The 13,756-nt window shown below is 37.4% G+C and overlaps 1 protein-coding gene across 4 annotated transcripts in view; it reads right to left on the reverse strand.

Annotated features, from left to right (window-relative positions):
- The window catches only part of EHBP1 (EH domain binding protein 1), a 491,557-nt gene that overhangs the window by 267,392 nt on the left and 210,409 nt on the right, over nucleotides 1-13,756 (reverse strand). For all 4 annotated transcript variants that reach the window (XM_029231704.1, XM_029231706.1, XM_029231705.1 and 1 more), the window contains one exon: nucleotides 10,868-10,963. In XM_029231704.1, the coding sequence (XP_029087537.1) occupies nucleotides 10,868-10,963 (96 nt within the window). The remainder of the gene's footprint in view (nucleotides 1-10,867; nucleotides 10,964-13,756) is intronic.

Raw genomic sequence — 13,756 nt, forward strand, 5'->3', positions numbered from 1 at the left:
GAGGACTGGGGTTGGCGGTATGTACACAGCCTGCAGGGGGTTAGTGCACCCCTGCAGGGGGTTAGTGCACCATGGCTAGCCAGGAGGGAGTCCGGGGAAAAGTCTGGACCTGCCGAAGAGGCAAGAGACTTCTTCTTCCCTCTTTGTTTCCTGGTGCGCGAGGAGAGGGGATTAAGAGCGCAGCTTAAAGGAGCTCCAGAGCCAGGCGCGAGCCGCGGCTAACAGCGCGGACCCCAGAGATGGGCAAGAGATGCTAACACTGCTGCTGCCGCCGCCAAGAAGCCTGTGTGCGAGCACAGGTCACTCTCCACACCTCCCTTCCGGGGAGCCTATGCAGCCCGCCATGCCAGGGTCCCGGGATCCAGGGACAACTTCCCCGGGAGAACGCACGGCGTGCCTCAGGCTGATGCAATGTCACGCCAGCCTCTGCCACCGCAGGCTCACCCTGTACTCCGTACCCCTCCCTCCCTCCGGCCTAAGGGAGCCAGAGACCCCGAAATCAATGGCTCCTTTAACCCCGTCCTGTCTGAGCGAATAACAGACGCCCTCCGGCGACCTACACGCAGAGGCGGGGCCAAATCCAAAGCTGAGCAGCTGTGCAAACAAAGAAAAGAAAGGGAAATCTCTCCCAGCAGCCTCAGGAGCAGCGGATTAAATCTCCACAATCAACTTGATGCACCCTGCATCTGCAGAATACCTGAATAGACAACGAATCATCCCAAATTGAGGAGGAGGACTTTGAGAGCAAGATTTATTATTTTTTCCCCTTTTCCTCTTTTTGTTAGTGTGTATGTGTATGGTTCTGTGTGAGATTCTGTGTGTATAGCTTTGCTTTCACCATTTGTCCTAGGGTTCTATCCGTCCGTTATTTTTTTTACTTTTTAAAAAAATTTTTTCTTAGTAATTATTTTTTTAATAACTTTATTTTATCTTACTTTATTTTCTTTTATCCTCTTTCTTTCCTTCTTTCTACTTTTTCTACCTTTTATTCTGAGCCGTGGGGATGAAAGGCTCCTGGTGCTGCAGCAAGGAGTCAGTGCTGTGCCACTGAGGTGGGAGAAACAACTTCAGGACGCTAGTCCACAAGAGACCTCCCAGGTCCACGTACTATCAAACGGCAAAAATCTCCCAGAGATCTCCATCTCAACACCAACACCCAGCTTCTCTCAACAACCAGCAAGCTACAGTGCTGGACACCCTATGCCAAACAACTAGCAAGACAGGAACACAACCCCACCCATTAGCAGAGAGGCTGCCTAAAATCATAATAAGTCCACAGACACCCCAAAACACACCACCAGACGTGGACCTACCCACCAGAAAGGCAAGATCCAGCCTCATCCACCAGAACACAGGCACTAGTCCCCTCCACCAGCAAGCCTACACAAACCACTGAACCAACTTTAGTCACTGGGGACAGACACCAAAACCAATGGGAACTACGAGCCTGCAGCCTGCAAAAAGGAGACCCCAAACACAGTAAGATAAGCAAAATGAGAAGACAGAAAAACACACAGCAGATGAAGGAGCAAGATAAAAACCCACCAGACCTAACAAATGAAGAGGAAATAGGCAGTCTACCTGAAAAAGAATTCAGAATAATGATAGTAAAAATGATCCAAAATCTTGGAAATAGAATAGAGAAAATGCAAGAAACATTTAACAAGGACCTAGAAGAACTAAAGATGAAACAAGCAATGATGAACAACACAATAAATGAAATTAAAAATACTCTAGAAGGGATCAATAGCAGAATAACTGAGGCAAAAGAACGGATAAGTGACCTGGAAGATAAAATACTGGAAATAACTACTGCAGAGCAGAATAAAGAAAAAAGAATGAAAAGAACTGAGGACAGTCTCAGAGACCTCTGGGACAACATTACACGCACCAACATTCGAATTATAGGGGTTCCAGAAGAAGAAGAGAAAAAGAAAAGGACGGAGAAAATATTTGAAGAGATTATAGTTGAAAACTTCCCTAATATGGGAAAGGAAATAGTTACTCAAGTCCAGGAAGCACAGAAAGTCCCATACAGGATAAATCCAAGGAGAAACACGCCAAGACACATATTAATCAAACTGTCAAAAATTAAATACAAAGAAAACATATTAAAAGCAGCAAGGGAAAAACAACAAATAACACACAAGGGACTCCCCATAAAGTTAACAGCTGATCTTTCAGCAGAAACTCTGCAAGCCAGAAGGGACTGGCAGGACATATTTAAAGTGATGAAGGAGAAAAACCTACAAACAAGATTACTCTACCCAGCAAGGATCTCATTCAGATTTGATGGAGAAATTAAAACCTTTACAGACAAGCAAAAGCTGAGAGAGTTCAGCACCACCAAACCAGCTTTACAACAAATGCTAAAGGATCTCCTCTAGGCAAGAAACACAAGAGAAGGAAAAGACCTATAATAACAAACCCAAAACAATTAAGAAAATGGGAATAGGAACATACATATCGATAATTACCTTAAATGTAAATGGATTAAATGCTCCCACCAAAAGACATAGACTGATGAATGGATACAAAAACAAGACCCATAAATATGCTGTCTACAAGAGACCCACTTCAGACCTACAGACACATACAGACTGAAAGTGAGGGGATGGAAAAAGATATTCCATGCAAATGGAAACCAAAAGAAAGCTGGAGTAGCAATTCTCATATCAGACAAAATAGACTTTAAAATAAAGCCTATTAGAAGAGACAAAGAAGGACACTACATAATGATCAACGGATCGACCCAAGAAGAAGATATAACAATTGTAAATATTTATGCACCCAACATAGGAACACCTCAATACATAAGGCAAATACTAACAGCCATAAAAGGGGAAACTGACAGTAACACATTCATAATAGGGACTTTAACACCCCACTTTCACCAATGGACAGATCATCCAAAGTGAAAATAAATAAGGAAACACAAGCTTTAAATGATACATTAAACAAGATGGGCTTAATTGATATTTATAGGACATTCCATCCAAAAACAACAGAACACACATTTTTCTCAAGTGCTCATGGAATATTCTCCAGGATAGATCATATCTTGGGTCACAAAACAAGCCTTGGTAAATTTAAGAAAATTGAAATTGTATCAAGTATCTTTTCCGACCACAACGCTATGAGACTAGATATCAATTACAGGAAAAGATCTGTAAAAAATACAAACACATGGAGGCTAAACAATACACTACTCAATAACGAAGTGATCACTGAAGAAATCAAAGAGGAAATCAAAAAATACCTAGAAACAAGTGACAATGGAGACACGACGACCCAAAACCTATGGGATGCAGCAAAAGCAGTTCTAAGAGGGAAGTTTATAGCAATACAATCCTACCTTAAGAAACAGGAAACATCTCGAATAAACAACCTAACCTTGCACCTAAAGCAATTAGAGAAAAAAGAAAAAAAACCCCCAAAGTTAGCAGAAGGAAAGAAATCATAAAGATCAGATCAGAAATAAATGAAAAAGAAATGAAGGAAACGATAGCAAGGATCAATAAAACTAAAAGCTGGCTCTTTGAGAAGATAAGCAAAACTGATAAACCATTAGCCAGACTGATCAAGAAAAAGAGGGAGAAGACTCAAATCAATAGAATTAGAAATGAAAAAGGATAAGTAACAACTGACACTGCAGAAATACAAAAGATCATGAGAGATTACTACAAGCAACTCTATGCCAATAAAATGGAAACCTGGAAGAAATGGACAAATTCTTAGAAATGCACAACCTGCCAAGACTGAATCAGGAAGAAATAGAAAATATGAACAGACCAATCACAAGCACTGAAATTGAAACTGTGATGAAAAATCTTCCAACAAACAAAAGCCCAGGACCAGATGGCTTCACAGGCGAATTCTATCAAACATTTAGAGAAGAGCTAACACCTATCCTGCTCAAACTCTTGCAAAATATAGCAGAGGGAAGAACACGCCCAAACTCATTCTACGAGGCCACCATCACCCTGATACCAAAACCAGACAAAGATGTCACAAAGAAAGAAAACTACAGGCCAATATCACTGATGAACATAGATGCAAAAATCCTCAACAAAATTCTAGCAAACAGAATCCAACAGCACATTAAAAGGATCATACACCATGATCAAGTGGGGTTTATCCTGGGAATGCAAGGATTCTTCAATATATGCAAATCAATCAATGTGATACACCATATTAACAAATTGAAGGATAAAAACCATATGATCACCTCCATAGATGCAGAAAAAGCTTCTGAGAAAATTCAACACCCATTTATGATAAAAACCCTCCAGAAAGTAGGCATAGAGGGAACTTTCCTCAACATAATAAAGCCCATATATGACAAACCCACAGCCAACATCATCCTCAATGGACTGAAAGCATTTCCACTAAGATCTGGAACAAGACAAGGTTGCCCACTCTCACCACTCTTATTCAACATAGTTTTGGAAGTTTTAGCCACAGCAATCAGAGAAGAAAAGGAAATAAAAGGAATCCAAATTGGAAAAGAAGAAGTAAAGCTCTCACTGTTTGCAGATGGCATTTATACTATACATAGAGAATCCTAAAGATGCTACCAGAAAACTACTAGGGCTAATCAATGAATTTGGTAAAGTAGCAGGATACAAAATTAATGCACAGAAATCTCTGGCATTCCTATACACTAATGATGAAAAATCTGAAAGTGAAATCAAGAAAACACTCCCATTTACCACTGCAACAAAAATAATAAAATATCTAGGAATAAACCTACCTAAGGAGACAAAAGACCTGTATGCAGAAAATTATAAGACACTGATGAAAGAAATTAAAGATGATACAAATAGATGGAGAGATATACCATGTTCTTGGATTGGAAGAATCAACACTGTGAAAATGACTCTACTACCCAAAGCAATCTACAGATTCAATGCAATCCCTATCTAACTACCACTGGCATTTTTCATAGAACTAGAACAAAAAATTTCACAGTTTGTATGGAAACACAAAAGATCCCGAATAGCCAATGCAATCTTGAGAACGAAAAACGGAGCTGGACGAATCAGGCTCCCTGACTTCAGACTATACTACAAAGCTACAGTAATCAAGACAGTATGGTACTGGCACAAAAACAGAAATATAGATCAATGGAACAGGATAGAAAGCCCAGAGATAAACCTACACACATATGGTCACCTTATCTTTGATAAAGGAGGCAGGAATGTACAGTGGAGAAAGGACAGCCTCTTCAATAAGTGGTGCTGGGAAAACTGCACAGGTACATGTAAAAGTATGAGATTAGATCACTCCCCAACACCATACACAAAAATAAGCTCAAAATGGATTAAAGACCTAAATGTAAGGCCAGACACTATCAAACTCTTAGAGGAAAACATAGGCAGAACACTCTATGACATAAATCACAGCAAGATCCTTTTTGACCCACCTCCTAGAGAAATGGAAATAAAAACAAAAGTAAACAAATGGGACCTAATGAAACTTCAAAGCTTTTGCACAGCAAAGGAAACCATAAACAAGACCAAAAGACAACCTTCAGAATGGGAGAAAATATTTGCAAATGAAGCAACTGACAAAGGATTAATCTCCAAAATTTACAAGCAGCTCATGCAGCTCAATAACAAAAAACAAACAAGGCAATCCAAAAATGGGCAGAAGACCTAAATAGACATTTCTCCAAAGAAGATATACAGACTGCCAACAAACACATGAAAGAATGCTCAACATCATTAATCATTAGAGAAATGCAAATCAAAACTACAATGAGATATCATCTCACACCGTTCAGAATGGCCATAATCAAAAAATCTAGAAACAATAAATGCTGGAGAGGGTGTGGAGAAAAGGGAACGCTCTTGTACTCCTGGTGGGAATGTGAATTGGTACAGCCACTATGGAGAACAGTATGGGGGTTCCTTAAAAAACTACAAATAGAACTACCATATGACCCAGCAATCCCACTACTGGGCATATACCCTGAGATAACCGTAATTCAAAAAGAGTCATGTACCAAAATGTTCATTGCAGCTCTATTTACAATAGACAGGAGATGGAAACAACCTAAGTGTCCATCATCGGATGAATGGATAAAGAAGATGTGGCACATATATACAATGGAATATTATCAGCCATAAAAAGAAACGAAATTGAGTTATTTGTAGTGAGGTGGATGGACCTAGAGTCTGTCATACAGAGTGAAGTAAGTCAGAAAGAGAAAGACAAATACAGTATGCTAACACATATGTATGGAATCTAAGAAAAAAAACTGTCATGAAGAACCTAGGGGTAAGATAAGAATAAAGACACAGACCTACTAGAGAATGGACTTGAGGATATGTGGAGGGGGAAGGGTAAGCTGGGCCAAAGTGAGAGAGTGGCATGGACATATATACACTACCAAATGTAAAATAGATAGCTAGTGGGAAGCAGTCGCATAGCACAGGGAGATCAGCTCGGTGCTTTGTGACCTCCTATAGGGGTGGGATAGGGAGGCTGGGAGGGAGGGAGACTCAAGAGGGAAGAGATATGGGAACATATGTATATATATAACTGATTGACTTTGTTATAAAGCAGAAACTAACACACCACTGTAAAGCAATTATACTCCAATAAAGATGTAAAAAAAAAACCAACAGGAAATTGATTTAGCCTCTCTTAGATTAATTTGGACATTAAAAAACTGTTCACCAAGGGTTGGGAAATCAGAAAGTAAAATGTGGAAAATGTGCTTACTTTTTGTACAGGGACTGCTGTTGTACTCTGATATCTGCTCTTCCCTTCTTATATAGTAATAGAATCCCCTATTTTTAAGCTGGGCACAGGGCCCTCCAAAATATTTCTCAGTTAGGACTGACTATGTTACTAAATTCTGGCCAAATCCATGTCAAGGGAAGAGTCTTTGAAGTGTCAGAGAGAAGTCCCTTCTTCCCCCTTTCGTCCTTCCTGCTGACTGGAATGTGAATATGATAGCTTGAACTCAAGCAGCCATCTTGGGCCATGAGGTGGGAGCCACAGGTTGAGGATGTGGAGCAAGAAGATAGAAGGAGCCTGGGTTCCAGATGATTGTGGAGCTGCCACACCAGTCCTGATTACTTATCTCAAAACATTGTTTATATAAGAAAAATAAACTTCTATCTTGTTTAAGCTAAACAAAAAAAAAAGAGTGGATATATGTATATGTATAACTGATTCACTTTGCTGTACAGCAGAAACTAACACATTGTATATCAACTATACTCCAATAAAAATTAAAAAAAAAAAAGAAGCCCAGGTTCAGATAACTTAGTGAGTGAACTATTAAGAAGCACTTTATTAAGATATTAAATGCCCATATGAAACTCTGCCCTCATTTCTATACCTCTAAGTATTTTAAACTCAAAGTATCACTTGAGGCAAGGTTTTCTTGGTGCAGAGGTTATATAAACATCTGGAATTTCAAAGTACCGCAAAGGACTTCATAATCTACACAAAATGGCAAGTTGGATGTTGATACCCCCATCCACCCTCCACCACCAGAAACCTGAGAAAGGGTAACAGATCCCACACCAAATGCAGCTTTTTTCTATATGAGGCATACTTTTGCAAGGATTTGACAAATATTTATTAGCTACTTATTATACAAGGAATTGTAGAGGTGTTATATGGATTCAAATATAGTTGTCCTTGCCTTCGAAGACAAACAACTAATGTAAATACATATATGATGAATGAAATACATGGTTTTACTAAAGATTAGAAGACAATACATTTCTTAGAGGAATGAACAATAAAAGCTTGATGAGTGAGGAAGCATTTGGACTAGGTGGGATTGTACAGAATTTCCACAGATATTAGAATAAGTAAAGGTAAAACGCAATAGATTATAAGACAGCCAGGTCTGTCTGGCTTTTAGCCCTGTTGTTGGTTCAGTTTTATCTCTGTGTCCCCAGGACCTAAAAAAGTACCTGGCACACAGTGGTTTCTCAAGAATACTTGATGAATGAATTAATGAATATATATCTTACAAATTAACAAATATTGAACAGTAACTTATATATGATATACATTAATTCTCAAAGCTGATGAAACATTTTTTAGAAACAGAGATGATATATTACCCTTAAAAGAATAATTTTAATGGGACCAAGGGACATATCTGATAGGGCAAAGTCACTAAAAAGATGTAAAGGAGCAACAATAATGTTCATTTTGGACTATGTACATAATTAACTAATTATATTATTGACTAAACAAAAACATTTGTAGTAAAAATTGCTTCTAGCTTGAATCAACTGTCTTCTTTATATCCTACTCTCTACCCTCTAGTGTCTCTTTTACTACCATTGCACTAAAGAGAAAAATTGAAAATGGCTTAAAGAGCTGTTTTCCTTCTCAAAACCCTAAAATAGGCTTTTTTTTTTCATTTACTAGCAATAGCTATTTTCAATCTAATTCAAATTTCAAAATCAAGCATGCAGGCTAAAGAAATTAATTTCTGGTTAAGTCAGAGAAAAATGAAATACATTGATAACTTTTTTAAAAAGTACGTTGTCTATGAGCACAACTCTGAATACCATACCTAGGACAAAAAGGATTCAGAGCAGTCCTTTCCTATTTACAAGTTTCAGGATTAAGTAAATTGTGAGACTTTAAGTAAAAGGAAGGGGGAAATATGAAAGAGTTTTCCACTTGAATATTTTAAATGCAAGATCAAAAAAAATTACCATGAAAGAACGAAAAATTATTTTGTTTTACTTTTCTGCTTTTCTATGGAACTCTGGGAAGACATAGAGTCAGGAAGATAAAGTTATTTATCTAAGTATTTATTTAAGTATTTTAAATGGTCACAAGTTTGCCTCCATAGCACAACTGAAGAGAAATATGTGTAATACAGCAAAATGGGGAGGAAGGGGTATTTGGGTTTTTTCCCTACAGACTAACACTTAAAGACATAAGAGTTCAGTGATAGGATATGCTGAACATTCTCATCAGCACTTGAAAACTACACTCACCTCCTAATCCTCCAAGTAACACATTTCAACAGCCACTTTCAACTCAGAATCACTCAGTGCATATCCTTTGCCCAAACACATGGCTGTCAGGCATTTATTGGCTCTCTTCTAACCCCTTGTTCTCTATCATCATTTTTTTTTAAAGTTGTGTAACTATGTCCATTCACTTGCTTTACCAGTATAAACAGACTGAATCAAAAACACACAAGAGATTACTTAAAAGTCTTCCTCAAGCATGTCAGAGATTTTGCTGTTGTAATCTATATTCAGAATGGTTTGTATTACAGAACAGCCCATACAATGTAAAACAAAATCAAAAACAAACAAACAACCACCACCCCAGGGCTAAATCACAGTGTGACTGGGCAAGTTACCTTCTTCTTTAGTCTCAGTTTCCTTATCAGTACAATGGGAATAATTACAGAAGAATTAAATGAAATAGTACTCTAAAGTACTAAGAATTAAATGAAATAGTACTCTAAAGGTCTTGTTAACTACCAATCTTACTATATCATTTCATTAGCAGAGGTATGGTTAAGGGGGGTTTAATAATAGGCTTTGAGGACAGCTGACTAAAGGGTAATAGGATGGTTCTGATCTTTCCTGAAAAAAAAAGGAAGAGCAGCTACAGTCTCATCCCTTATTTCTCCCTGGGCAAACAAATCAAGTATTGTGTATACATGATAAGCATAATCAAGTAAGTTATAATAACAATAATATCAAAACTATAAAGGATCCAATAACAATATCAAAACTATAAAATATACATAAAGTGTTAAGAATCTCTGATAAAACAGAGTATCTATGAAACAGAGCGTTTAAAAGTAGTGTCCCATTCATGGGTTAGTACATCAACATTCATCATACTGTTTTGTTCTATTGATCCCTGCAGTAGTTCCAGAACATATGAATTAATATACTGGATTACAAAATCAAAAGTATTTTTTTACACAGTGATTTCACACTCTAAGCCATATAACTTTGCTCAACTTAGATTTTATATCCTAAAGTATTTTAGTGGATTTTCACAAACTTTATGTTTGTGCTTAATGAGATGTCTTCCTTCATTCTGTCCTTCTGCAAAAGTAACGTCAACATAATTGGAAGGATTCAAAGAAGAAATAAAGCATTTGTTTCCTAACTGCACCACTTTCAAGAAGGCTGAAACTGAGACATATTGGTCTCCACCTTTTTTTTTTGAGCAGGTAAGGAATTGGTTAGGAAAGTAAATATTCTAGTGCATAACTGTCATATGTGTGAGGACTATTTTATAATGTTAAGAAATAAGGAAAACTTTCAAGAAAAAACATATATAAAAAGAGTTAGCTATATGCACAGCTATGATTTTGGGCCTGCACTTGGAATTTACTATCAGAATTTTTATTTTAAGCTATAGTATTTATAAAATATTAACATTTATAAAATATTTATCAAAAATCAGTTTTAAACTTATCTTCTTATATTAACATCAACAAAATATTTATCATATACTAATTTAAAAACCTATCTTGTTATTAGTCAAACAAGGCTAACAAAATGAGGGTCAGGACTAAGAATTCCACAAACCTCAGCTTTCCAAAGAAAAAGCACTTTAAAGTTCCCTGTGGGGAGAATGTAAGAAGTAGTAAAAGAAGTATTCCAACTGATCTTAATTGGAATAAGTTCAAAAAGACTCCAAAATTATTTGGACTTTATAGACCATGAAACACCCTGATAGCCTTACATTGTTATAAATTGCTATATCTCTAAAAATAACGCACATTAAGGTCCTTGCTGCACATTAAGGACCCAAATGTATAGAACAATGAATATTGAAATATTCCATCATTTAGAACTATGATTATATAATAAATCCTATAACTTATAAAACTGGAACTTACCTTAAAAAGTGTCACAGTGATTTCAATGTTTTCAGGAACAGGCCACACTACAACACCACGGTATGGATTTTTTATTCCAGGCTGCCAGCTATGAGCCTACCAGAATAAAAATAATGGCTTCAATTTGAAGTACAGGAAATGCAATGTTAATAATTTACAAAAATATATTGACCCTATTTAACTATCCATTAGATCTCCCTAAAACAAAAATGATTAGTCAAATAAAACTTTTCAAGCATTAAACTTGGGCTATGACGGTTATATCACATGGTAGCTACAGATTACTATCTGTAAACAAACCTTTACCCTCTCCCACGCACACATACACACACACACACACACACACACACACACACACACACAAGAAGATGCAAAAATGAGGTGCCTCATATTTTCAAAAGCTATTTAGGATTGAATAAAAACCTTATTAGGAGAAACATTTTTAAAATTACTTTGTGATTTAGGAACTTAAGGGCAAATTCATTCTTTAAAAGGAAAAATTAATTGTATAGTCTGCATTTAAGATCATTTCCCACTAAACCATAATGTTTATTTGGGTCAAGTAAAGAAGAAAGCAGTTTGTACAGTTAATGTTTCTAGTGCCTATAATTTTAAAGACTTTTTTCCTTGTAAATATTGATTATCAAGGTTCCCTAAGGAACCCCCTGAAATGTGGGGGTCACCACTCTAGGTCTTCCGTTGTGGTGGCATTTCCAGCCAAAGCTAATGCATAATGGTATGCCAAGACAGCTCAACTAAATTTTCATCTCTCTGGGCTTCAGGACTGGTCCGTGGACATGCTATGAAGGTGGTAATAAAAGCTGACACTTAAGAAGTACTTTCTATATGTCAGTGCATATTTGGAATTTACTTATGTTTAACTCATTCAATCTGCATAAGAACCCTATGAGGTAGCTACTATTCATTCATTCATTCACTCATTCACTCACTCAACTGATACTATCTGCCAAGCATTGTCTAGGAACTGTAGTAAAAAAAAAAAAAAAATCTGCCTTAGTGGAGTTTTCAGAATAGTAGGAAGAGACAGTCAAACAAAATAATTAAATAAAACTGACAGCATGTTAGGTAGAGAGAAACGCTGTGGAGAAAAATGAAAGTAGGGAAGAAGGATGGAAGGGGCAAGAGAAAGTAACGATTTTCAACAGGTTAATCAGAGAAAAGTGTCAATGAGCAGGTGACGAGAGAAGACCGTAAGGAGTTGAATCAGATATTTTAAAACATGGGAAGAGCTTTCTAGGGAGATGGACCAACAACTGGAAAGGTGCTGAGGCAGTTAGATAACAACAATGCCAATGTGGCTGGAGCAGAGTGGTCAAAGAGAAGAGCAGCAGGAGATAAGACTAGAGAAATCACACAGGGCCCAATCATATGAAGCTCTGACAGCCCATTCCAAAGATTTTGGTTTGTAATTTGAGTGAGATGGGAAGCCACTGGAGGATTTTAAGCAGAGGAATGATGAAGTTATGTTTTTTGACTCTAGCAAATGTATTTAGAATAGGCTTCAGATGTAAGAGAGGAAACAGGGAGACCAGTAAGCTACTGCAATAATCCTTTGGAGAGCTAATGGTGAGTTGGCTTGGGGTGGTACAAAGTAGTCAGATTCCATATATTTTTTCATAGTTTCAAGATAGAATCAATAAGGTTTTCTGTCTGATTGTATGAAAGAAAGTAGCCAAGGCTGATTCTAAGGCTTTCGCCCTTGAGCAAGTACATAAAAGGAATTGCTATTAACAGATATGAGGCAAAACTGCTGAAGGATCAAGTTTGGAAAATAAGATTAGGAACTCAGTTTTATACACATTAAATCTAAGTTAACTTTTAGATATTCAAGTGTAGGTGTTTAAATAGGCAGCTGGATGTATGTGCCGGGAGTTATAAATTTGAGAATCATCAGCGTGCAGGTGATACTTAAAACTTGGATGTGATCCCAAGGGATTGAGGAGAGAGAGAAAGAGAGAGAGGGAGAGAGGGAGGGGGAAAGAGAGAGAGAGAGAGATAAAGGCTCAAGAACTGAACCTTGGAGCACAACAATAACAGGTCCAGGAAATGAGGCGGAATCAGCAAAGAAGGGTCAGTAAAGCAGAAGGAAAAGCAGAGGCATGTGGTATTCTGAAACTCTAGTGGAGAAAATGTTTTAAAGGAGAAAGGAACAACCATCTGTCCCAAATCTTGGTGACAGGTCAAATAGGATGAGGTCTGGAAAATGACCCCTGGATTTAACAAAGCAGAAGCCATTACTGACCTCACAAGAGCAGTTTCAGTGGAATGACAAGGGTAAACACTTGACTGGATTAGCATGGATTCAAGAAAGAACAGGAAGAAAGAAACTAGCAAGTACATTCAAGTCCTCTGAGGTGTTTTGCTGAAAGAGAAAGAGAAAAATAGGTTGGTGCTAGTGGGAGAAATAGTGTCAGAAGAGAATTTTTTAAATAAAAGAAAAATATTTTTAGGCTGATGAGAAATATCCAGTTAAGAGGGAAAATTTAATGATGCAGAAGAGAAATAATTGCTAGAGTAATGTCCTTAACAGTACAAAAGGAGACAGATTGGCCTTTGCTCGGAGCACAGACGATTCTTCCATAATAATAGGAAAGGAGCTAAAGTATATGAGTGCAGGTGCATGTCAGGGAGCAGATTTAACACATGAAGAAACTGAGGCACAGACTGGCCCAAGATCACAAAGCAAGTAAGTGGCAAAAGTTGAATTTGAACCCAGGAAGTGGAACTGAGAAGGGATCAAGATCATGGAAACTTATGTCTGTGCAAATCTTATCATATCTTGTTAGTTAAAATACCAGCAGAATATTGTAAGTTAACTATACTTCAATAAAAGATAAAATACCAGCACAAGATATAGGTTTAGCAGCA

This window comes from Monodon monoceros, unplaced genomic scaffold (assembly GCF_005190385.1).
Source record: "Monodon monoceros isolate NGI ecotype Baffin Bay Population unplaced genomic scaffold, NGI_Narwhal_1 Super_Scaffold_19, whole genome shotgun sequence".
Classification (NCBI taxonomy): domain Eukaryota; kingdom Metazoa; phylum Chordata; class Mammalia; order Artiodactyla; family Monodontidae; genus Monodon; species Monodon monoceros.